A 24,968-nucleotide genomic window follows, 5' to 3' on the forward strand; every position below is an offset into this window, starting at 1 on the left:
CACCTCCTTTGGGGTTATATGCTGCTAATAAACCCAGTATTTTACTCTAAAGTGATTTTAAGCAGGTAAGATACCACACCACTGCCCCTGCCATGGTTGTGCTTTTGCAGGACTTTGTCCTGCCCGAATTCCTGGGACAGAGCAGCAGGCATAGGGACAGGAGCAGATACAGAAGCAAGGACAAAACAGAGACATGGCCAGGGATAGGGACGGAGATAGGGACAGATAGAGGGGCAGAGCAAGGGCAGGCATAGCCATGAGAACAGGGACAAGCGACAAGCCGCGAACAGAAGCAAGTGCAGAGCACGCTCGGGTCAAGCCTCCGCCTCAAGGCTTGGGCCGCCCCCGCCGCCTCCTGCCCTCAGCACCGCCCACGCCCGGGGCTCCGGCGGCGCCGTGGCTGAAGGAGCCCGCGGAGGGCGGTACAGGTAGGGGAACCGCCTGGCCGGAGAAGGCTGCACTTTAGGGCTGCCCTCAGCACTCTACGGGCTCCCGTGCCCCAGGAGGGTCCCCCATTGTCCTTTAGGGGCTCCTCAGGGAGCTCCTTACGGGGCGCCTCACGGGGTCCGGAGCTCCTGAGGGACCCCTCAGTGTCTGAGGTCCGCCCGTGCCTCACAGTGCTTCCCAGCGCCTCAGGGGAGCTCCGCGCACCTCAGGGACCCCAAGCACCTCAGGGGACCCCAAACACCTCAGGGACCCCAAACACCTTAGGGAGCCGCTCCCCTCGGGAGCCCCTCTCTGTCTCTGGGGCTTTCCCCGCTCCCGCAGCGCTCCCTCAGCGCTCCCTCAGCGCCTCACGGCTCCCGCGCCTCAGCCCCGCCGCCCCTCGGGTCTCAGGGGTTCCTCACGGTGCTGCTGTGTGAGGGGCAGGACCCAGCTCCCTGTGCACCCCGACCGGGCCTGGGCTTCCGCTCATAAAACCCCTCAGAAACCTCTCAAAAAAATGAGTAAAACCCATTTTCGGAGCCATGGCTGCTTTTTTAAGGGCTGTGGTGCCTCACCTTTGCAACATCAGGTGCAAGGGGTAGAGTGAGGGGTGCAGGGCTGAGGGTGTCACCGAGCAGTACGTTCCTAAAGATGCAATTTATCTTTTCCCTTTCAGTACTAATTTGCTGATATTCAGTGATAAGGTGACTGCAGAGTGGGGGAGCATTGGAGTTCCAGGGCAAGTTCTGTCCTTCCAGCCCTGGTGAGACACTGATGCCAAAATCTTGTATCTTGTACCTGAACGGCTGGGTTGTAATGGGTCAGCATGGTCTCAGAGATGTTTCCTCCTCAGAAAATCAATATAAATATTGTATGGTTCATAAAACATGTTTTCTCACATCTTTGTCTCACCTAAATCAGCTTTATTTAGTTAATAACCTCACGTTTTAATTACAACACCTTTGTCTGCTTTGATTGCATTCCAGTCCTGCTCACAGTGCCTAGTTAAAAAAAAAAAAAATCTACTTTGCTAAAATATTTAACACGTTAAAAATTTTGCAGGTGTGTATTTGTTTAAATATACTTTTATAGCTGTAATCTGTCCTCATTACTAAATGAAGCGCTAAATTTAGCATAAAAGCTGTCACCGTGTTCCGATCAACATGTCTTAATGACTGCCAACAAATGGAAACGAGCCTTCCACAGGAGAAAAAAAGAGAAGGCACAAAAGGTGCAAATGCAGAACAAGGTTTGATCAGCTGAGTTAATAAAAGGCTGCATTAGGTCAGGAGTTAAATCACCCTGGCGTGTTTGTGCTATTACTTTAATTGTTACTGGGGAAGTTGAGTAGCTGCGGACACAGCACCGTCCCTCTGGGACCTGTTGGTGGTGTTTCCTTTCATTAACATCCCCCATTTACAATGAGATGTGGAGATCTCCCAGCAAGTCATTTTTCAAACCAGTTAACGCAGGGCTTGTTAATTCCAGCTAATGGAAGTTTTTAATCAGGATTGTCAGATGGTGCTAAATCAAGCACCTCACTCAAGTGAGAAACATGGAATATCCAGTGTTATTGCCTGTACCAATCAGCTCTCCATTCTGGTAAAATGAGTATTTTCTTCTTCAATCCAAGCTTGTCTAACTGAAACAATTGGGACTCTCCCTTTTTTCTTTCTTTTTTTTTTTACCTTTCAAGGTGTCCCAGAAGAATTATTCCCTTATTCTGGCCAAGACTGATGTTAGCACGTTTCCTGCTTACCCTTGCTAAGTTATTAACTGCTATTGGCAGACCTCCAGTTCTTTCACATTCCCCCTTCACACTTTCCAATGGTTGTAGGAATTAACATTTGTGGTTTGGAATATGAGAAATGCATTCTGAAGTGGCACCGACTGACACCAGGTGCACTTGTGGCCCTGAATTTCAAATACTATTGATTGTTTACCAGTGAGCAGGAGTTTTCACACTCTGCAGGCTCAGTGCCATGGAGTACCCTTGGTTTGCTTTGCTTTACCTGTCCTTCCTGGCAATTAGCCTTCAAACTCTGAGGAATTTCATTCTTACTTTAATATAGATGAGAAATAGCAGTAACTGTGCTCTCTACGTGTCTCATGCCTTCTTTATTTTTCAGGGTTTAGTTACAAGTGGAAGGCAGGTCTTTGAAACACAGGATGGCTGTTCAGCAGCTAGTCAAGCAAAAGAAAAAGCCCTCTAAGGTAAAAAATGAAAATATGGTGGTGCAGACAATCTTAGCTCTCAGTTTGGGACCTGCAGAGGCAGGAAACCTTTCTGTTGTCTGCACTGTTTTTAGTTGGATTCATTCCAATTCAGTGAGAGGCAGAGTGGGGCTCTGTCATGATTTGACTCAATAAATGTAGGCTCATTAGGTGTTCACAGAGCTTTATTAGCAGGAAGAACAGCAATAAAGTAACAGAAGAACTAAATTTAGCGCAGTGTCCACTGCATTGTTCGTGTTGGCATCATGCAGTGTGTATTTACTGTAGCTCCAGGTGCTGTTTTACAGCTTGGAGTTAAAATCACTCTGTTGGCAACTCAGGCTGCTGTCAGAGCACCACAGCAGCCTTTGGGCTTGTGTGACTCCCCAGTTAAAACTGCACACCTTTTTGAGGGGCGGCTCTCTGTTAGGTGCCAGCATTGCTGCGGTGGAGGGGGTGGGAATGTGATAAAGGGGAGGGCACATCCAACCAGTGCACTCTGCATCTGGGTAATGATGTCAGATCTATTGATCTCTGCCCTTAAATCATTTAATCCACCCACCTCACACACGAGTCTTCCCTGCCTAGCTTAAACACCAGAGAAACCTTAAAATTTCGTGTTATATTTCCAAGTTACCCTCTTCCCACTTGCTGAGGCTTGTTTCTAAATATAATCTGTGTTACACTTAAGAAGGTGCTATTTGTGGCGTTGCTTTCGCAGGAGGCAGTGCTGTTCCCTGAGAGCATCACCACAGAGCAGCAGTCCCTGGTGCTGGTGAAAAGGCTCCTGGCCATCTCTGTGTCCTGCATTACCTACATGAGGGGGCTGTTCCCCGAGAGCTCCTACGGCACTCGCTATCTGGATGGTAACACCTGAGGGCTTCTTTCTACTCACTGCCTTTTATCTGTCATCTGCCTTATCTTCTGGCTGCACACGTGGGTGACTTCACTTTGGCTGGGGGTTGGCTGCACGTTCTCAAATCTTCTCAAGTCTGGGTGCAGACAGAATTTCTGACAGAGAGTATGGAAGACAACCTTGAGCTTCTGGCTTCTCTGTTGGTATTCCTCTAGGGTCATTCCTTGGCATTGCCAGCCCCATGAATCAGGCTTCTGAGGCAGGAGAGTGACTAAAAACACAGAAACTTTTAAAAACTTACTCTTATTGGAATGTTTTATTTTCTTTTGGATCTTTGAACCCATGACGTTCACATTTTTAGTTTTCATTGGGAGGCTGAAATTAGATGTGTCCATTTTCATAGAATTGTGGAGTGGTTTGTGTTGGATGGGACCTTTTAAAGACCATCAAGTCCAACCCTCTGCCATGGGCAGGGACACCTTGCAGTAGACCAGGTTGCTCCAAGCCCCATCCAACCTGACCTTGAATATTTCCAGGAATGGAGCACTCACCTTCTCTGTGGGCAACCTGTGCCTGTATTTACCACCCACATTATAAAAACCTGACTTAGATCTAATCTAAATCATCCCTCCTTCAGTGTACAACTGTTTCATTGTTGAGATTTGGGGTTTATTTCCATGAAAACTATCTCATATCTGCTTTGGGAATCATAAGTTTTTAAGGATAAAAAAGAACTTTGAGAACCAAACTTTTGTCACACGATTCCAAGAATTAGTGATGCTTTGATTCATGAACATCTTTATGATCATTCAAGGTGTGAAATAACCCCCTGCATTCCAGTCCATTTCTGTGTTGTCCCTTATGGCATTAGCTGCCCTGAAACATGTTCACATTTACTTTGTAGATTTGGTTGAGGGCCCAGAAATCCCAAATTGGTTCTTGATCCCCTAACCCTGAAAAGCCACTGGTCAAATGTCAGGTCTGTCTACGCCTCTTTGATGAGGAGTGTTATTTAACATCTGGCCTGCTCACATCTTCAAGGGCCCCTTGGTTGAATCCTAAGGTGTTATTAATGCCCCTTTTCACCTGCAGGACAGGTGTGCCTTTTGCCATTCTGAGTGCCTGGAAGCACAGGTAGAAGGAGCTGTGTGGAAAAGCTTCACAGAAAGTTTATTGTGAGCACAGTCCTTGGGGCATCGCTTCACATGGATCTTGGTGAAGTCTGAATGCAGAAGGGAAGGTGTTAGGGAATGGTCAGGGATGGAGTGGAGAACGGGAGGGAGGAGAGGATGAAGCTGCTGGTGTAATAAAGAGGTGTAATAAAGCTGTAACTCCAGCCCTTCTTCTGGGAGAGCCCAGGGCTTCTGAGGAAAGCTCTGACATTTGCAAACCCAGCAATAAGTTTATGTCCGCCCACCTGGTGGAAACCCAACATTTCCGTTCAGGAAGGACCTTCAGATAAAGCTTTTATCCAGAAAAGGGAGGATGGACTGGCTTAGTTTCAGTGTTTGCCCAAGAACTGTGATAAGGATTATAACTCTGTGCTAAATCTGGTTTTGCAGACCTCTGTCTGAAAATTCTGCGAGAAGATAAAAGCTGTCTGGGATCATTGCAGATAGTCAAATGGTAAGTGAGTAACAGCGAAACCAAGACAAGATTGTGCTGAGTAGGAGGCATCTGCCCCTGCATTCTTCTTCTTCCTGAGCTGGAAAACATCGTGCCCTGGTGCCAGGGGAGCTCCCACTGCAGCTGGGGGTGCTGGGCCCCTGTGTAAGCAGGACAGAATTCGTGACTGAGATCATGTGAGTTCAAGGGCTGTGCAAGTGTTGGCTGCAGGGAGGTCATGGTCAGGCCCCAGAGCACATGTGGCAGCAGAGGTGCAGAGAGAGGGTAAAGCTTGGCATGAGATCCTTTCTGTTGGGTTGAATTTTTTCTAGTTTCACTTTGATAGGGATTCTTGCACTTGTTTTTCAGTATGTACAATATTTTGTCTCCCTCTCTAAGAACCCCACAGTTTTCTTCAGGATGTATTTCACTGTTGGCATGTTCCCAACAAGCAGAAAAACTGTCCCTGATGTGCTGGGGAGATACCTTGCTGTACATCCTTTGACTCCAAGAGTAAATATCTGGCCATTGATGCTTCAAATAATATTTACTACTTGGAGAAAATCCATTGCTGTAAACTCTGCGTCAGATAACAAAGATTTACAAGACCAGACATGTTCAGATTGAGCCGAGCCCTGTACAAGGCTGATGGGAAAAGAGCCATCCAAGCTCTGGCTGGGGAGCTGGAACAGAGCACTGAGCAGGGACACACTCAGAGCCAGCCTCTGGCCTCCAATCCTTGTCTTTGTCAGGATTCAAGCAGGCTCTGGGCTGACAGGATAATGCCCCAGAAGTGTAAACAGCACACAGATGCAGAAAGGAAAATGCTGCCTTTGGGACTGACCTGAAAAGGACTTCACAAGTCCCAAATGTTGTTGGTTGTGTTGACCTAATTCCAGAAAAAAATGCCCTTTAACCCACATCTAATGAGTGTGTTTACAGATCAGGAGATAAATATTGCTGGTTAGTATTAACATGTTTTTGGTTTTTTTCCCTGGCAGGATTCAAGGTTGTTTTGATGCTTTGGAGAAGCAGTATGTAAGTGTTTTTTTTACTTTTTATTAGAGTGTCCTATTTCTTCATAAAGTAAGGACAAAACTTTCCTTCCATTCCTGCTCTATTTCTGTTGTGATCTTTGATGCACCCAACAACCTTTTCAGCTGTGGGACAGGGGAAAGACCCTGCCCTGAGTAGGAGATTTGGGATTTTATGCCTTGAGCTCAAATCCTGTCCACTTTCTCTGGGCTCTCCTGGCTCTCCATGGTGTGGGAACCAATTTGCAGCCTGCAATGGATTTTCCTTAATTTCGTGCTCTACATTTGTGTTCTCTTACATCTGATGGAGATCCTGCCAGGCAGATCTGAGATCTGGATCTCCTGCCTGTTTTTGTTTTCTTGAGAGAGGTTCTGTGTTTCTGCTGCCCTTCATCTCCTTTTCCCTAATCTTTCCCCTTCATCTCATGTTCTCTAACCCTCCTGGCTTTTCTCTCAGGCTCAGAATTTATCCCTTTTTTTCCCCCTTAATTCACCAAATAAAGTATGTAACTGTTTCCAGCACAAAACCAGCTAGCAAGTGCTCATATTCCTTGCTGATTTTCACATAAAAACTGCCCTGCACAGGCAAAAGCACAGTTGTGTCTGCACTGCTCACCAGCCCAGCTCCTCCAGACCAGGTGGAGCACTGCTTGTTCTGGCACTGATGATCTGAGTGTTCCTCAGACATCAGTACAGCTGTCAGTGTGCACAATTAACAGTGTTGTGAACGCAGTTTAGTGCTTGCTGACAGCTCTAGGAGGTATTTAGCCCTTTGTTATTCATGAGAGACATAAATTAATTGTTTGACAAGGATTAAGGAAAAACTGAGGGATTTAATGCATGTTATAAGATTGTTTTTAAGGGCAGCCCCATGTGCAATTCCTTGATAGAGCATAAATTAAATACCTTTGGGGAATTTCCTAGCAGAAAGCAAATATTAACCTTGAGTAGGGATGGGTGCTCTTGTGAGGAGTTTTCAAGCAGTATTTGGGGATTTGTTTGAAAGGAGTCCCAGGGGGGATTACTGAGCTTGGAGCTGTTTTTTGGGAAACTGTGTCAAGCCCGGCAAACTGGCCACTAGGTGTTGCTGCTGCTGTGCTGGGAAGAATCTGCACAAAGGGTTTTAACTGCTGCTTTGTTGAGTGTATCTATTCCTTCTCCCTGTGTAGGCAGTCGGGGTTTGATAGGATTTGCTTTTCCTTGCCCGCTAAGGTTAGATGTTGATTCTGTGTTTTGTTTTGGTTTTCTCTCCTCAGCTACACGTGGCTGTCCTTGCAGTAAGTAAATGAATACAAAGTGGTTTTCTCTCCCCTCCCCTGCTTGAAAGAGATACAGAGTCAAGGTTGTGTCAACCCATTTGTGCCTTTTTTAAGGAGAAGCCAAAGTGTGTGTGATTTTTAATAGAGCTGTGACCTTTCTTAGATACAGTAAATGTAGAGTTCAAGGCTGCATGGAAATGTTTTTCTCAGCATGTCAGACTTCTGACTGTGGCCTTATTTGTCTCCTTAAACTCTGAGAGTGATTCCTATCATGGAAGCTGCCATGTGCTTCTCCATTTCCATTTTCCATTTTTCCATTTCTCCAGAATGGAGAGCACATGGCAGAGGGGTCCTCCTTATCAATCTGATCTGGAGAAACCACACTCTGGTGGTTCTCACTGTTGGCCCCAGCCCCCTGCAAAGCACCAGGAGCTTTGTTCACCATCCACCCTGAGCATCCTCTGAGCAGTTAAATCCATCGATAGCTGCCTGTGAGGGCTGGAATGGGAATGAACCTCATTCCTCCAGTGTTGCACGCAGGAGTGTCCTCACCTGTCTTTGAAGTGGTAAGCACTGACTGCAGATAGAGGAAGGCTCTTTCCCAGCCATTCCTTTCTCTGATCCCACACTAAAGATAGCACAGTCTCTGCTGTAAACTGAAAAAATCCTTGTTAGTCACTGGTTCAAGTTGTCCCAGGGAGAAAATGTCCTCACTGTGCTTTCTTGTAACAGATTTACACCAATCCTGAGGTAAGAAAGAATCTTAATTAATCTTTGAGGCAGCTGAAGACATGGGTGAGTACATTTGTATTCAGAGTGGAGTGGAGGCTTAAGTCCTACCCTGACAGAGCTCCTTGGTGACCCCATTTCTGTCCCTGTGCCTCCCCTCCGGAGTGCCAGCTCAGTGAGCTGCACTGTGATCAAACACCCGGCTGAGGGCCCACCAGGGCCTCAGGCAGGGATGTTAGCAGGCAACTAATGGGCATGGTCACCGTTCTGTTTTCTTTTCCCAAAGAGAAAAAAATGGGAAATTCAACATTACTCATTTGCAAACCACCTTTTTAACAGGCCTGATGAAAAGAGCTGGTCTGTCATGCAGAGCAGTGTAGGAATCAGGAATCCCTTCAGACCTGCATGGGTGTGTTGGGTGGTGCCTGTCCTCAGCCTCTCTGTGTTCCCTGTTGTGTTTCTGTTTGGTTTCACCTGGGGGTGTGATCCCGGAGTGAGGGTCTGCATCCACACTGGGGATCAGAGAACAGCTCCAGAGCCTTTGCCTCTGAACCTGGTTCCATTCTGCTCTGTGGCACCCCAGAGTCTGGGACAGAGCAGGAGCAGAGCCATGCCAAGGCTGGATTTGCAAGGAGAGCTCCGAGTTAAGACCTCAGCTGAGCTCCTGCTAATCGACCTCATTGTCTTCAGAAAAAGTGAATTATAGGCATGGAATTGGTGTACAATAGACCCTTTCTCTTGGGGGGAAGCTGTCTGTTCTTCCTAATTGTTTTATTCTTTAATTCTTTTAAATGGAAAATCACCCACTATTTTTGTCTACCTCAAAAAGAGCCCGAGACCAGTGAAGTTCAGCTGTTTCCCATGCAATATTGTTTGGATTTCCCTGTGGGAAGAGTCCTCCAGGCCCTTGTCCCCATTGAGAGCATGGGGCCAGGCTTCCTTGTGGCACTGGTCACCTGTGCAGCTTCCCAGTTCTCCTTTAGCAAGGGACACTGGGAGGACTGGCCAGCCCTGGAGCCTTGCTGGAGACTGAAGTAGGAGAGCCAGGCCCACAGAGGAAGTGGAAGGAGGAGGCAGGAAGTTTGTAATTTTTTGATTTTTTCAGTGCTAGGTAAGATGTAGCTGTTAAGAGAATTTACCAAAACCTGTGCAAGCAATAATAGAGTTAAAATTATCAGCATGTCACTAAATTAAATCTGTGCTCTGGCAGAGAGTGTGAAAGGACTCTCCAAGCTCAGGACACATCTTGTTTCTCAAAGTGATCCATTTCTGTTTCTCTCTCTTGTTACATCTCTAGACAGTCACTGAAATGTATCAATTCAAATTCAAGTACAAAAACAAGGTGCCTCAGATGGACATCAGCAGGTAAGGACTTGGGTTCATTTCTCAAACTGTATTGAAGGATTAAGAAACTGCGCTTTATGATTGCCCAGAGAAATTGTGGACTCCCCATCCCTGAAAGTGTCCAAAGCAAGGTTGGATGGAGAAACCTGCTTTAGTGGAAGGTGTCTGTGCAGATGGCAGGGTAGCAACATGAGCTTTAAAGTCATTTCAGCCCAAACCATCCTGTGATTCTGTGGTTTGAGCAGGTCCAAGCCATTAAGCAGCTGTAATACCATCAGAGTTGAGGACATTCACCTTACAGGGTATGAACTGCTGGCTGGATGAGCTGAAATGCTCTTTGACAGCACCACGAGGGCCTCAGAGCACACCTGAGCCACGGACACTTGACAGAAGTGGTGCCTCCCCAGGGAGGCCATGCAGAAACCAGCCCAGCTGTTGAGCTTGCTGCTGTCTCAGCTAACAACAGGTGTTCTTGCACTGCCACCAGGCAGCCTCGTGCTTTCAGGTGAAACTTGCTCAGTTTGAGCCCTTTCACCATGGTCCTGTGCCCTGGATTTTTCCCCTTGAGCATTTGCATACGTGTGTTCTGCTTGAGCAGCCCTGCGTGGGTGACCTGAGAGAACTTTCACTCAAGGAGGCCTGAGCTGATGGTGCAGAATATGTGGCAGGAAGTAGCAGCTTTTTGCCTCTTTTTGGCACTCTCTGTTAGGTATTTAAAGCTGTGTTTAGTAGGCCATAATCCTGTGGAGCTTCAAATAAATGCTATCAAAGGCCATTTGCTATAACCAAAGCAAAGAAAATTAATTAACCTGTTTTTACTTTGTTCTGCAGTTGGCACTGGTGAAAGATGGATCTTGGAACCTGCCTGGACAGCAAGAGAGCTCTGCTGTCTTTTGTGCTCCTCAGGGAGCTCCTCCCCAGCACTCCTGGAGTGTGCCCTTAGCTGCTGTTTCTCTAAGCACATCCAAATAACTTTTAACCATAAGGCAAAATTATTTTCTTTTGGGCAAATCTGAATTATCTCTGGAATGACTTTTTGGCTGTGCCCTCCATTTCTGCTTTGAAGCTGCTGTCCAGTGTCCTCACACTGAAGGGAAGAGGTCTGGGATTTGAAGGATAATAGATAGTCCTTGAATACTTTGGGGTTTTAATCAGCCTAACTCATTAATTCCTAGAAATAAGCACAGTCCCCACATGGAGCTTGGGTGTCCTTTGTGTCATCCAGGAGAGGCCAAGCCTTTCCTGTCATGCTTGAATGTGCTCTGAGGCTCCAGAGCCTGTGGCACTGGATTCCTGGGCTCTGTTCCGTGGGGATTGGCAGTGCTGTGGCAGGCTCATGCGTGTCCCTGCAGTCTTTAATAATCCAGAGTTCTGGCACAGATCAGGGAATTGTGTCATCCTTGCTATCAGCTCCTTCAGCTGATAATGCTGCTGTTACACCTGCAGCAGCTGTGCTGTGCAAACTCAGAGTTAATCACTCTGGGACAGAGGTTTTGTGAGGCTGCAGCATCAATCCAAGGGGTAAGGGGAAACTTTCTCCTAAATGTTCCTTGTCTTATTCTAAATGGATTTTGCCACAGATCCCACTCCTTCCAAGGTTCTGTTCCTTGTCTTTTGCTTTTTGACTCCCTCCTGCATCAAATTCTCAGTGTTACTCCCATATTGAAGCAGTGCTTGACCTGTTAATGCTGTTAATTCCTATGGACATCTCATTTCTTTTTTTCTTATGAACTTTCCTTTTGCCATTTCTGATCTGCTAATCCCACAGTTTGTAATGGTGATGGCTATTCCACCTTAGGCACTGCCAGCATTTTCCTCTCACTGTACATTTCTGAACATGCAGGATTTAATCAAGGACCACAGTGCACATCTAATACCAGAGTTTGGATTTCATGATCTTAGAGGTCTTTTCCAACCTAAATGAAGCTGTGATTCCATACCTTGGGGAGTCAGGTTGTTCCAAAGCCACCCCATTTTTGTGACCCAAAAAAGTTCAGCTGGGAGGGGGAATTGATCTTAATTTGCTCCTTTCTGAGGGTCAGTCAGTCAGCTTTGCTCTGGGATATTCTTGGGTTACTTTTTTACTGCTTTTGATGCAATTTGGGGTGATTGTGTTGGGCACCCTCCAGCCTACACAGTGTCAGGGGTCTTCCACAGACGTAATGAAGGAGCTACACATCTTTGTGACCCCTTCCATTGAAAGTTAGGAAGTTCAGGTCCCTTAGTCACACAGTGATTCATCTGAAGTTGGCTGGCTGCTCTGAGTTGCTCATCTCATCTACCTCAGTTTTAATCAAAGAGAAACAAACTCCTCTGGAGTGCCATTCATCCCACTCATGTCACCCGTGGGTCTCTGTCTGGACTGCTGGCTTGGAGCAGCCAGCTGACATTTGGATGGGTGAAGGAGGTGAGAGGAATGCCCCTTTGTCACTGCTGAAAAATGTGCCTCTGAGCTGCTTTTTCTTACACGGAATTGAGTGAGAACATGCAATTCACTTCTCTTCAAAAACTGCAGAATGGACTTGAAAATAGCCCCTGTGATGAATCGGCTTTAGATGGGATCCTCAGCTCATTCCTCTCATTCCTGAAATTGCTTAGGTGAAAGGCACTTGTTTTATGGTCCTTTGATCCAATTTAATCATGTTCAAACAAGTGAGTCATGGCATTTGTATAATGGCTGCCCAGCTCCAGAGTCTGTTCAAATGGAAATGCCAGGCCTCTGAGTTTGGAGGGTGTCCTGCAGATGCCACCCCATCCCTGGAGCCTGCTTCACTTCCCTGTTTATCTGGAAATCACATAAAGACATTGTAGCTTTGCCACTGGTGGTTTCAGACAAGTCACTGGGTGCTCTGTGTGTGTCATTGGATGGCGAATATTCATGACTGAGGATAACAAATCCATTCTTCTTCTTCCATGGCAGCAACCACAGGGAGTTTGTGGCCGGGCTGTGCAGCAAGGATGTCAAACATGCCAGCAGGCTCCTGCTCAGGACCCTGTACCTGCTCATGCAGGACCTGGGGCCACTGCCCAATGACATCACCCTGAGCATGAAACTCCTCTACTACAACCATGGTAGGTGGAGAGCAGGGTGTGCCCTGGGGAAGAGTTCCATCAGTATAAGTGTGAGCCCTTATAAATAAAGCATAGACAAGGTGAGATGGGAAAAGCTGTTGGCTGACAGCACTGAGAAATGGTGTAACACAGTAAACCTTTCTGATGCAGAGGAATGGCAGATGTTTTTAGGAAAGGTTTGAAATCCATATAAGAAGTACAGCTATGTGGTGTGAAAAGGGAAAAATCCTTCTTCCCTGGTTGTTTTGGGTTTTTAGTTTTGTTTTTTTTGGGTTTTGGGGGTTTTTTGAGTTTGTTTCCTTAAGGAACAAACAATGTCACGTTTTGCTCCAGCAGTTTAATGGTATCTCAGCATCTTAAAGTATTTTTTTCTTTGAGCTTCCTGATAACATTTGCTCAGCTCACTTTACCATTTGCATTCTATCCCTTCCTCCTAAACAAACCCCAAAAACCTCGAATAATCAGACTGAGGAGAGATGGAACTCAGTGTCCCTGACCTCATGGGGTTCCCTCTCCCTGTGCAGTCACTCCCAAGGATTACCAGCCCCCTGGCTTCAAGGAAGATGGCAGCCCTGGGGACCTCTTGTTTGCTGGGGATCCCATCAACCTGAAAGTGGGCTCAGTCTCCACTGATTTCCACCTCATGAAAATCAGAGTGACAACTGAGAAGAAGAGGGTGAAGAAGGCTGACAGCACCCTGATCCAGAAGAATGGCCCTACTGAGATCTCCCACCAAGGGCTGGACTGTGAGGAAGATGAGGAGGAGAGCACAGAGGTATAGAAATAGCTCTACCTGATTCTCACCAGAATAGAATTTATCTAGCAAAAACCTCCTTAAAATAAACATTTCCTTACAGATTTACCACCTGGGTGTATTTTTTAGGTTATATTATTAAGACAAAACATCATTTGTTTTACAGAATCATCCTTGCCCTGTCAGAGCAGATTCAAATGAGCATGAAGGGGATATAAGTGGCACCCATCCAGGTAGAAAAACAGAAGCATCTTCTTTATGCCTTGAAGAGAAAGGTAAATGCCCAGCTTCAAAACTGAAGGAGCTTCTGGTCCTGATTATATCCCATTGTATTCCACACAATGTCCTGGGTAAGGTCTTTCAGTGCTGTTAATATTAGAAAAAAAATTGTTCCCTGGCAGGGTGGGCAGGCCCTGGCACAGGGTGCCCATCCTGCATCCCTGGCAGTGCCCAAGGCCAGGCTGGGCAGGGCTGGGAGCAGCCTGGGACAGTGGGAGGTGTCCCTGCCATGGCTGGGGTGGCACTGGATTGTTTTTAAGGTCCCTTTCCACCCAACCCATTCCATAATTCTGTGATTCTCTAATACTGAAGTTTTGGATGAGCGAAGTTTGTCAGGCTGTTTGTGTTGGGTCAGACTGAACTGTAACAAAGGGCTGGTTGATTATGCTTGGTTTGTTAACAGAAACATTTGATTTTGTATCAGTATCTTTGTACCTCTTTATCTCAGCAGTTTTTTTGAGATATGGAGGAAATGCACAGATCATCAAAACTGAGTTACATTATCTCCATGTTCAACAAAGCTCTTTTCCTTTAGCTGTTCCAGTTAGACTTTTGCTAATAACTTCCATGTGGGAAAAGATACATTAAAATACATGAGAAAAAAAGCCTTTTCTGTGGCTTTAATCAACCCAGCCTGTGCTATACCATGCTGTTTGACCTTCGAGGCTGGGATATAGCCTGTGGAACAATACCATCTAGTGACAAAATGGTAAATAGCATTCCTGGGATTGCCAGGCAGTGGGATAAAGCAGCTCCCCTGCCTGTGAAATCACCTTTGCAGGTCTTCTTCCTGCAGATTCCCTGATGACTAATAAGGAATTAACTCATCCTGCCATTTTTGTTGCTCTGGGGATTTTTACAGGATCCTCCTTCTCTAAACAGTTGCCTCATCTCATGCCACTGAGGCACTTTGGACACCCCCTCAAATTTTATTGAAACTGTCTGAAAGGTTAATAAATATTAATCAGGAGAGATCTCCCCTCCTTTCCCCCACCCCTCACACTTAGGGCATGTCTAGACATAAGTTTTGTTTTCTTAGATCCAGGTTAAAAGGGAGATTTTAATTGATAGAGCTGCTGCAAGCTGATATTCAGATGACACTTCATACTGAAATTTCTCTTTCTAGGAATAAACTGCCACTGCTGGCAGTGTCTGAGAGCAAAGCTTACACAACTTCATGGGATTTCTGCCTTAGTGGTTTAGTCAGGCTTCCAGATTTTTATTTTTTTAAATTAAGCACTTTGCAGCTAATTTTGCTTTGCTGTTTTGGTTGCAGGTAGCAAGAAGAGAGGAATCAAGGAGAAGACAAACAGGATGCCTTGCTCAAGGGCTTGTCAGGAGGTGAGGAAGCTTTAGTGGCTCTGAGATACTCCAGGCACAGAGGAATACACTGCCATGGATCATTGCATCATCAAAGATGACACAAAATTCACTAACATTGGCGGATTTACTCTGCAGGGTAACAATACACAGAGGCTACAGAGTAGCAGAGGGATGTAAACATAAACAGGAAGCATTTAGGAAGAAGCTTTCCATGATCAGTTTATTTCCTCTGCCCAGTACTGGAATTTAATTCTGTTCTCTGGAGCTGGTACCTCTGAGTAACACACACAGAGCCAATCTCTGTCCCAGCCAGGCTTGTTTACCTGTGGGTGGTTTTAGATTAAGAGTCTGAAATCACTAACCTATTTTAGGTTTGAAGGGTGTATTTTTTGCCTAATATGGTCTTCACCTCTCCCCTCTTGCTTCCAGACTTTCTTTACATGTGAGTCACAGGTACCTAATGATTCCTACCCCTTTTTGGTTACCCCTCTGGGCTAGGAAGAATTATCCCCTGGAGGTACTGATCTCTTTTTTGATGGTTGTTGGGGCAGCTCAAAGAATTAGCATAGACCAGGTAGGTTGTTTCAGATAAGTAAAAAATTAATCCCACCCTGAAGGCTGGCCAGCCAAACCCTGAGTCACCATCTGAGCCCAAATTCACATGCAGAGGTTTGTTCAGTGACATGGCAAATCTCTGAATACCACCAGACTTGCCACTTGATCCTCCTCCCACTCAAATTAGCTGGGAATCATGTGAGCTTGAATGGTCAGAAACTGCTCTTACAGGATAAGTTAACGAGAGTAGGAAATTGCTACTAAAATTTTCCCCGCCTCTGTTGAAAAGAATCTAACCCAGACAGCAACTGCAGACTGCAGCTCACCCTGTCATTCTAAAGGCATCTGCGAGGTATTTGCCTTGACTCTGGATCTTAGAAGTGAACTTGTGTGCCTAGGCTGGTATTTTTCAAACTTTAACCACATTTTTTTTTTCGTGTCACATCCTCCGCTTTCCTTCTGATCATTGTTTATTCTGTCGTCTGTGAAAACAGGAGCCTTTTTTGTTTGTGCCTCATGGTTGCCCCACTGATTCATGCTCTGACCTTCTTCTGGGGGCTGTCACCATGGCCAGCACAGCAGCAGACACCTCTCTCAGCATGTGCATTTCATTAGAATTCGGTAGCAGGAGTGAGAGTGTCTGAAGGTGGTGGAAACAGCATTAGTTGCTGAAAAATGGAAGAATCACTTTATCCATCATGTGCTTCCAAAGACTTTTAGAAAAATCCCAAGCCCTGGGAGATTCTTTTCTTAATGTATTCTTTGATGCTATTTTTAAAACCTCCTAGCTTAGAAACTGGCTAATATTTCACCCCGTTTAGGGAAAAACAAAGTCAAGCCAGTAGTTAGAATCATCACTGTAAAGCCTGCACTAATAAAAATTGGACACTTTTTTCCATATGAGAGAGACTTTCCCTTCTTTTCTGAAGGAAGTGGTTAAAACAAATGACCATTGTGTATTCCATGTGAATCAGGAAGCCAAGCTGGTGGCTGAAGTTTGTCCTAAAAAATGAGGAGAAGCTGGGGTGGAAGTCTGAGTTAGGTGTTGTCTGACAGGGTCAGGTGTGGGTGGGATGGGGAGGAGCACACCTGGTGGGGTGTGAATGTGAACACCTTGTTGCCATCCAGGCACTATTAATGGTGTTTTCCAGCTCTTGGGTTGGGGTGGGAATGCCAAAATCTTCCAAATGCACCGGAACAATTTAGAGTGTCACAGAAAACTGCTGTCTGCACAAGGATTTGATATTCAAGAAGTTCTGAGTTCAAAACCATTACCCACAGTCACAAGTTGCTTTTGGAAATGTGGGTGAGCACATTTCTGCTCTTCAGCTGGAGTGAATCCTTCTGATTGCTTGGTTACCAGAAATAAAAACTGGAATTGAGTTTATTGGTCATTATCTTGCTGACCTAGAGCTCTTCAGAAAAACCAGGAATGAAAGTATTAAAGGTTTATTTTTGCCTAATTGACATCGGGGAGGGGAAAGGATGTGGATCTGCCAAAAGAGAAGCAGCTCTCCCTGCCCAGTGAGAGCTGGAGCTGGCCTTCAGCAGTGGTCACAGAGAGTCTCTGACAGGGGGCTTTGCAGGTTGGGGAAAAATTTTCATGTACTCCACTGGCTTCTTATCTGCCATCTCATGATTGATGAGCCTTGGGATCAAATGAGAGATTGCCCTTTCCCAGCAGAGCATCTCTGCACTTAATCATCCAGAGTTAGGCACCAGCATGTAAATTAGCTCACCTCTCCTGGCTTCAGGAGCCTTCTGATTGCATCAGCCAAAGGTTTGTCCTCCTGTGCTATCTTTGTGCATCTTCCTTCTTTCCACTGGCATTTTGGGAGCTGTTAAGGGTTGGGGGAAATAGAGAATTGCTGCCCATTAGTTTAACTAATAGAACTCTGCTAGAATTGGGTCCTGCACTGAACTTGGGATTACTTCTGAGTTCTTCAGCAAACTCTTCTATCCTCTTGTAAAGAACATCCTTGAATGTCCTTGTCCTGAAAATTGATTTTGGTCAGCTTTGTCTTCGTGTAAGCAAACATGTTGCAGTGGAATGAGTTTGGAATGGAACAGAAGTAGAAGATGAGTAAAATCTGACCATGTGAACGCCTCTGCAGGCATTTATCTCCCATCAGGAAGCTGTGGGCTGAAGTTCTGGGGTGGTCCTTGGAGCACAGTCTCAGTGCACAGGGAGCCCTGGCTGGGAATGGTGTGGCTGGATCAGCACAGCACCAGGCAGCTCTGCCTCCCAAGTTTCTGCCTTCATCAGCTGCTGCCAGAGCCTGCTCCTGCTGCTGGGCTGGCCGTGCTTGTAGACTGCTGTGGGACATGAGGGAGACAAGTGTTGACACTTGGCATTGTGTGGGCATCCCAGTGGGACCAGGGATGGCTCAGGGCTTCTGCTCTGGGGCTCACTGGCTGCTGTAGGCAGGCTCCTGCCATGTGGATCAGCTCTCCTGACAGGAGCTGTCTGCAGCTGAGATGTCTGGGGAGAGCTTCATACCGAAGTGCTGTGGATCAGGGCTGCTGTGGGCCTCAGAGGACAGTCTGTCTGGCCTCCAGCTGCTGCTCCTTGTGCAGAAGGCTTGGCTACCTGGCCATGTGCTCCTTCTCCAAGGGACTGTGTGGACTTTCATGGATGGTGCAGTAAAACCTGTCCAGTGTGCCAGGGATCAGTGTCAGTTACCCTGACAGAGAGCTCAGAGCCCCTGCCAGTGCTCCAGGGGCTCCAGGAGAGCTGGAGAGGGACTGGGGACAAGGGATGGAGGGACAGCACACAGGGAATGGCTCCCAGTGCCAGAGGGCAGGGATGGATGGGATATTGGGAATTGGGAATTGTTCCCTGGCAGGGTGGGCAGGCCCTGGCACAGGGTGCCCATCCAGGATCCCTGGCAGTGCCCAAGGCCAGGCTGGACATTGGGGTTTGGAACATCCTGGGACAGTGGAAGGGTCCCTGCCATGGCACTGGATGGGCTTTAAGGTCCCTTCCAGCCCAAACCATTGCACAGCTGCTGTGCCCTGCTGAGCTGCAGGGTTGTACACAGCTTCTTTCAGGCACTGAAGGTCAGCACAAGTGTGTTCAACTGCAGAACAGCAGCCTGGGGATCAGGACCTCTGTTGTCTGATTTTTCCCAGGCAAACCACGTTCAGAAGTGCCATGACAGAAGGCAGTTGAAGGATGAAACCTGCCATGTGCAGAGCAATAGGAAAGCATTTTTCTGTGGCAATGTCATTATCTTGAACTTTCACAGAAGAGAAAAAAAAAAGCAGCAAGGTTTATCTCTGTCTGTCTATCAGGAGAGTGTATCTGATGAGAAGTTCCCAGAACATTTTCTCCTCCAAACCAGCTGAAGCTACACAGGCCCAAGCAATGAAGAGAGAAAGATTCAGAGATGAGCTTGCCTCTCCTTCCTGTGAGCTCAGGCCATGCTGGGAGGAGTGAGACAGGGAGGTCAGGAAATTCCTGGCTTCTCTCAGTTCACGTCAGATCCTTAGCTGTATCTTGGGGCCATTCATCCCTTCCATGAGTTATCCCTGTCTAGTGTGCAGGAAACAGTTTCCTAGTGATCTCTGCATGCAGAGGTGAGGTCTGTCACCCACAGATCCAGGCAGATTGAACTCTTGCACCCTCAGATTCCCTGGCAGCTCCCACAGGGACATCTGTGGGAGCACATGGCGCTTCCGTGCTGGCTGCCGCTCCACGTGTTCCTGCTGTGCATTCTAGCAGCCAGACCCTCTGGAGAAACCCACAGAAATTAAGGCTGGACACATCTAATATCCCAGGTGGGCCTGCTGGGTAGCAGCCTCATAGGCAGAAAGTGTCCATTGTCTTTTTGTCCTCAGTTACAGAGTTGGAATCAGGATTCTGGGAAGTGATTGTGATCCAGCAATGAGAATGTCCCTCATGGAAGTGGACAGTGTAATTGAGGGCCCTGGAGGAGATTAGCAGGAGAAATATTGGTAATTTTGTCTTCTAACAGAAATTTTTGAAGCTGGAATTTTGGAATTTTGGAAAGATCTGTTCATTAATCCTTTAAAAGCTACAAGATACACAAGATGCAGAATGGGGTGTGAGACAAAATAGTGGCACTGAATGACAAAGGTTTTATCAAGAGCTGAGGAAAAGGACTGGTGATAGTCAGTGATGTGTTGGAGTGGTTTCCTGGGCACAAAAACGTGGCAGCTTTCCCCAGCAGCACCACACTGAGGGTCCCTCATTGTTCCACCTGTGTGGGTTGGTTTTCACAGTAACCAGCGCGATCCTCCTGCACAGATGGAAATCAGGAGGGATTCCACTGATGGCACTGTGACCATGGCACTGGAAACTGATGGGAGCCCAGTGCTGGGGTTTAACCACAGAGCCACCCCTGCACAGCCACCGGGGTCAGCAGGGCCAACCAACCTGCTCAGAGCACAGGGAGAGGGTTCCTCGGGACCTGCTCCTCTCAGGTGGTGAGTAGCTGCAAGGAAGGGGGCTCCACAACCTCCCTGGCTGACTTTCACCACTACTTGGTTGCCCTCACAGTAAAAAAATTAAAAGTTTGTCCTTATGTTTAAATGGGATTTCTTGTATTTCCCTGGAAGTGCTCAATGCCAGGTTAGATGGGCTGTGGAGCAACCTGGCCTAGTGGAAAGTGTCCCTGCTCATGACAGGGGAGTGGGATGAGATGAGCTCTGAGATCCCTTCCAACACAAACCCTTCTGGGAATCTGTGATTCTGTGGTTTCAGTTTGTGTCCATCTCCTCTCATCCTTCCAGTGACACCATGATGTGTCCTGTGACCCTGGGATTTTGCTGTGCTTCAGAGCACGGAGCAGCCAGCTGTCAGTGAGCAGGCAGGAATTAGGTCCTAGGGGACCAATCTGAAGAGTCACCAGGTTGATTTTTGGAAGTGACAAGAGTTAGTTGTGCTGTTGAGTCAGTGGTAGCTGCAGCTGAAATCACAGGATGCCTCAGGTCACTCTGATTAAATCCCTGATGATGAGAGTCCTCCACACAAACTGTGATGTCCTGACACCTGAGGGTCACACTCTGCCTTATTCCAGCAGCTCAGTCTTGTATCTCAGCCCTTATTCTTCCAGCTTGCTCGATGGAACTGCACTTCTTTTGACATTCATGTGCTTGTGAATTTGTGGGGATAGTTACAAGGTACCAAACAAAACCCTCCGTGTCCTGGACAAAGGGAACTCTTCTGAGGACATAAAATGTGCCAAGTGCCAAACCCCAGCATGGGGCAGCCCAGGGACAAAGAGGGACACAGCCGAATGCTCTTGTGCAATTTTAGCTGTTCTGCATAGGATGCCCTGGGAAGCAAAACACATGTCAGGAGAGCTCTAAATCTTCTTCAATTTATGCTGGGAATTTTTGGCTGGAATATGTTAGGACACTGGGGATTGCAAACTGGGTCCTGATTGTGTCTATCTAAGAATAGCAGTGTGGCTGTGGTCTGCTCGCTCTGCTTCGTCCACCAGTCTGCCTTGGGAAGGCTTTAATCTAAGTCTAATCTATTTTTAGCCTGATATCTTCTCCAGACAACTCGCAGCTGTCCTGTGAGTTTTGTGCCAGAAATTAGTAACACTTGTATGATTCACAAGTTAGCTGCAGTTCTACAGGAAAACTCCTGCGGCAAAATATTGCTTTTTTACACGTAGTAAAACAGGAGATCCACACTCACTGTGTGTTCATGGTATGACCCAGACCCTGAACTCTGCTTTGGACTCAGAGTCAGGAGGTCATGGAGCTGCTGCTGCCTTTGCTGCTTGCTCTGGGCTTGTCCCACCTGTTAGCATGGTCTCTTTTTGGGGTGAGGGTGCAAGGGGCTGCACCTTGTCCTACCTGCTTCTGCAGCTCCTGGCTTGTCCGTGGGGCTGAGGTTGTGCATGAAGAAATGCAACATTCTCCCAGCCCAAGCTCTGACATCAGTTATTCAAGTGAAGCATCCCAGTACGTGGGAAAAAATTAGAATTAATTAACTTCTGGAGGCTTTGATTGTATGTTTAATCAATGGGAGGGATTTCCTGCTTCTCACCACACCGTTGAAGAGGTTTACTTTCTGCTTCAAGTCAAATAAGCACATGTCGGGTCTGACTTAATCCCCTTTAGAGCAGCATTTCTGGGGAAGAGGCTGGAGTGTTTGGTTAAGGATGGGAGCTGAAGTTGGGCTGGGGTCTGTTCCTGGTCCGAGCTCCTACGTGAGCTTGGGCAGGGACAGGCCAGGACACGCTGGCTGCAGTGAAATAGCTCTCACTGCTGACATCTGATTCATTGAATGGGTGAATAGTGCTTCTCTAGAGCCCTCCATGGCTTCCTTGCATGTTTTCACCCCTCATCTCAGGTTCCTGCGAGGTTTTCGTGCTGCCTGTGGTGAAGGGCAGGAGAACTGGGGGGAGCTGGCGTGCAAGCAGCTGCTCATCGTGGCCATTTCTCCACCTTACAAGTATCCCATCCATGCAGGAAATTCTGGAGGAGTAGCAAAGGGGTAAAACCTTCGCTGAGGAGCTTTCTGGGCTGTGCCAGATCCATTCCTCAGTAGAGGAAATTAAAGCAGCAGCTCTAGCTAGGTTTAAACAGAAGGAGAGCTGCCTCATCCAGGTGATGGGGCTGGGAGATTGGGAATTGTGTCCCTGCTTTGTTGTGTGTCCATCAGGACAGGGTACAAACCTGCAGCTGTGTTAGCACTGCAAGGTTTGGATGCAGCATTTCCTCCTCTGGGCCCTTCACTTCAAAAATAGGAGGAAGCAGACGGGTTAAAACTATGTTAGGGAGAGGAAAGTAAATAGCTGCCAAAAATGCCAGTTGGAGCAGCTGAATGTCAGGTGAGGAGCTGTAACACATGGCTCTGTCCTCAAGCAAACACACCTTGGGCAGCCTTGGAAAGCTCTGTCAGCCTGACTGTGCAGGGTGAGGGAGAGCCTGCCCAGCCCACTTTGGCACATTCTTGTTTTCTCTGCTTTTAGGGAAAGGAAATCGTACTTTTGCATTAAGCAACATTGTATGGCTCATAATGAAGAGGAGGGAAGAAAAACAAATTGAAACATGATAGAGAGGCGAAGGGAGGCTGTTGCAAAGTATTTTGCTGTTAATCCCTAATCAGAGCTGTTTCACACATTAGAAAGCCCATTGCTATGCAGAGATTGCCGAAGCCTCATCCCAAGGTCAGATGGAAAGCCAGCCTTGGTGACGTGAGTGGGGAATTCTATAATGACCACATCTTGTAATCTGCAGACCTTGTGCTCATCCCCGGGATGTGTTCTGGAGCAGCTCCTCATTAACTCCTTGTGCTTCCCCTGCTGCAGTTCCGGGGTGCCTGGTGCCGTGCAGTGACACTAGAGGGAGGTACTCCTGTTTGGGAGCAGCCGTTCCCTCAGCACTCCTTTCCCTCGCTGGCATCCAAGTGAACTTTGCTTTGGAGGAGAAGCTCTGTGCTGTGCTGTGTCCCCTCAGCTCAGCTCCAGTGAGAGAGGCCACATTGCCAGACTGTGCTTTGTCCCTTCTGGGTGGGCGACAGCACACATTGCTCTCAGCAGCTCCAGATTATTATTGTAGAAATGCAAATATGTGACATGATAAGGAGGATAAGTGAGTTTGTCCCCTGGCACAGCCAACACTTCAGCTGTCGTCCTGGCTGTCCATCTCCCTGTGGTCTGTCTGAAGTGTCTGTTCCATTGACTCACTTATATTCTCACATATATTTATCTGTGTTTTTTAACCTCTTGGGTTGCTGGCTCAGAGTATTTCTGGGAGAGGTTTGTGTCTTTCTAGAGGGAAGTTAAGCCTTTTGGGAAAAAGTTTGCTTGGCTTAGTTATTTTTCACAGACTCACAGGTAGTTTTGAAGCCCGAGATTGACCAGCTCACACTGAATTCCTTGATTTACAGAGGGACTGTGTGTCTTCTCCTGAAAGGCTGTGACAAATTTCACCTAAGTGCCCCTTTCTTTTCCATATGTTATTATCTGAGGTTGGTGGAGAAACAAATGCCCTGCCAGCTATTATATTCCTCAAGGATCTCCTTGCTCCTGCCATTTTCTGTCAGTGATGGGGAGATGGGTCCTGTCCCCTTGCCACCAAATCCATTCCCTGTCCCTGAAGCTGAACCTGTTGCTTGCACAACTGTTACATTCCCAGCTCCATCCAGTACTCCAGTTTTGATTCCTTGCCTAATTGCTTTTCTGGAGAACAGGATCACACTGAGCAAAGCCAGGAGGATCCAGGCATACACATGACACTTTTGGAAGCTGTACTTTTTAACTCATGTTGCAGGAGCGTGCCCTGTGAGAATGATCCCTGTTTCTGATGGTTCTTGCAGATAAACCTCCTGAACTTTGCCTTCAGCCAGGAAGAGGTAATAGGACCTGAGAAGAAAAGGAAGGTCAGTGAACCAGAGAAGCTGCCTCTGAAAGCAGGAAATTATGTTCGTTCTGACACACAATACATTTGGAAGGTGTGAGTTTGCATTGTCATCTGACTGGTACAGACCAATGTTTAACTCTTCCCCATCCCACGTGTATTTCTGCATGTTTATTTGTCTCCTGAAAACTCTGGATTGCCAAGAGACAGCAAGCACCAGAGCTGCCATGGCATTGCCAGCCAGCTGCACTTGTTTGATGTTCTTAAGCTGAGAATTTATCATTCCACATGAGCGGTGTCTGTGTGCTTCTTTCTGCCTCTTTCCCTCACACCCCCTGCCCCTCACTGCCTAAGTCCCCTCCTCTGGGGCTGGACTGTCCTGCCACCCTGGTTTAAGGCATTATTTCCAGATGAACTCTGAGGTATCAATGCCAGCAGGCAGCATGTCTCATGATCCACCACACTGTGCTTAACTTCATCCTTTCTGCTGTTTCCTGGAGCTTAGATTTTTTTTTCAAATAAGGGGTCTTATCTCTATTGAGTGCAGAGATAAACTAATCTGTACACATTTTCTGCTGGTGCTGGATATTTAGATTTTTCTTCTGACTCTGCAAGTAATGTTGCCATGACTGTATTATCAGCTTATTTCTAAGTCAGCACCCCACCATGTGCCGAGGGGCTCAGCAGTTGTGTGATATAAATTGTGTTGCAAAATACCCAGTTCAGAACCTGCTGTGAGAAAGGTACCTGGTGGCTGCAAATGCAGGTAAGGAGAACAGCACATGACAAGTATCTGATCCATAGACTCTGGAGCTCTCATCTGCTCTGGCAGTATCCAAGATTGGCTGCAGACATCAGGGCCCTTCCTTCCTGCTGGAACAGTGATCTTCCCCTGCCTAAAGCTGCCAGGAGATGGGATTGATGCATCTCCCTTCTCTTTTGACTCTGCTTGGCCAGAAAGTTGAAAAGCCTGAGTTGAAAGCCAAGGCTGAAGCAGAGGTAATGCCCAGACTGAGCCCCCTGAGATGTTCTGCCACCCTCCTTCTCCAGGCAGTGCAGTGTTGGATTGCAATCCTAAAGCCAATCCTGCAGATCACAGCAAACAGGCCCTGCCTGTCCCTGAGCCCCCCACAGTGTCTGGCAGGTTCCATGGCCTGACACCTATTTCACAAAAC

General features: G+C 47.1%; 1 protein-coding gene across 7 annotated transcripts; it reads left to right on the forward strand.

The window, feature by feature from the left end:
• Window positions 1-229: 229 nt before the first annotated feature.
• HORMAD2 (HORMA domain containing 2) lies at window positions 230-24,085 on the forward strand. Of its 7 annotated transcripts, none has more exons than XM_074554279.1 (14): window positions 230-428; window positions 1,103-1,189; window positions 2,556-2,640; window positions 3,362-3,506; window positions 5,059-5,122; window positions 6,103-6,139; window positions 7,392-7,412; window positions 8,127-8,144; window positions 9,421-9,488; window positions 12,388-12,539; window positions 13,064-13,314; window positions 13,460-13,526; window positions 14,849-14,913; window positions 15,945-16,348. In XM_074554279.1, the coding sequence occupies exons 3-14, from the start codon at window positions 2,596-2,598 to the stop codon at window positions 16,092-16,094; spliced, it is 1,083 nt and encodes a 360-aa protein (XP_074410380.1). In that variant the 5' UTR covers window positions 230-428; window positions 1,103-1,189; window positions 2,556-2,595; the 3' UTR covers window positions 16,095-16,348. The 7 variants fall into 7 exon arrangements, with proteins under 7 accessions (XP_074410380.1, XP_074410379.1, XP_074410378.1 ...); XM_074554277.1 differs by having other exon boundaries at window positions 238-428; window positions 13,460-13,568; XM_074554280.1 differs by lacking the exon at window positions 15,945-16,348 and adding an exon at window positions 23,753-24,085 and having other exon boundaries at window positions 239-428.
• The last annotated feature ends 883 nt before the right edge of the window (window positions 24,086-24,968 follow it).

The sequence above is a fragment of the Zonotrichia albicollis genome, chromosome 18 (assembly GCF_047830755.1).
Source record: "Zonotrichia albicollis isolate bZonAlb1 chromosome 18, bZonAlb1.hap1, whole genome shotgun sequence".
Taxonomy (NCBI): Eukaryota; Metazoa; Chordata; class Aves; order Passeriformes; family Passerellidae; genus Zonotrichia; species Zonotrichia albicollis.

What these genes read in the sequence shown, in the direction of transcription:
- HORMAD2 (XM_074554278.1), top strand. Translation starts at nt 2,596, where the DNA reads ATGGCTGTTCAGCAGCTAGTCAAGCAAAAGAAAAAGCCCTCTAAG. An exon ending in ACTCCTCTACTACAACCATG is followed by an intron (nt 12,540 to 13,063) that starts GTAGGTGGAGAG and finishes CTCCCTGTGCAG; the next exon opens with TCACTCCCAAGGATTACCAG. An exon ending in GCTCAAGGGCTTGTCAGGAG is followed by an intron (nt 14,914 to 15,944) that starts GTGAGGAAGCTT and finishes CTGTGAAAACAG; the next exon opens with GAGCCTTTTTTGTTTGTGCC.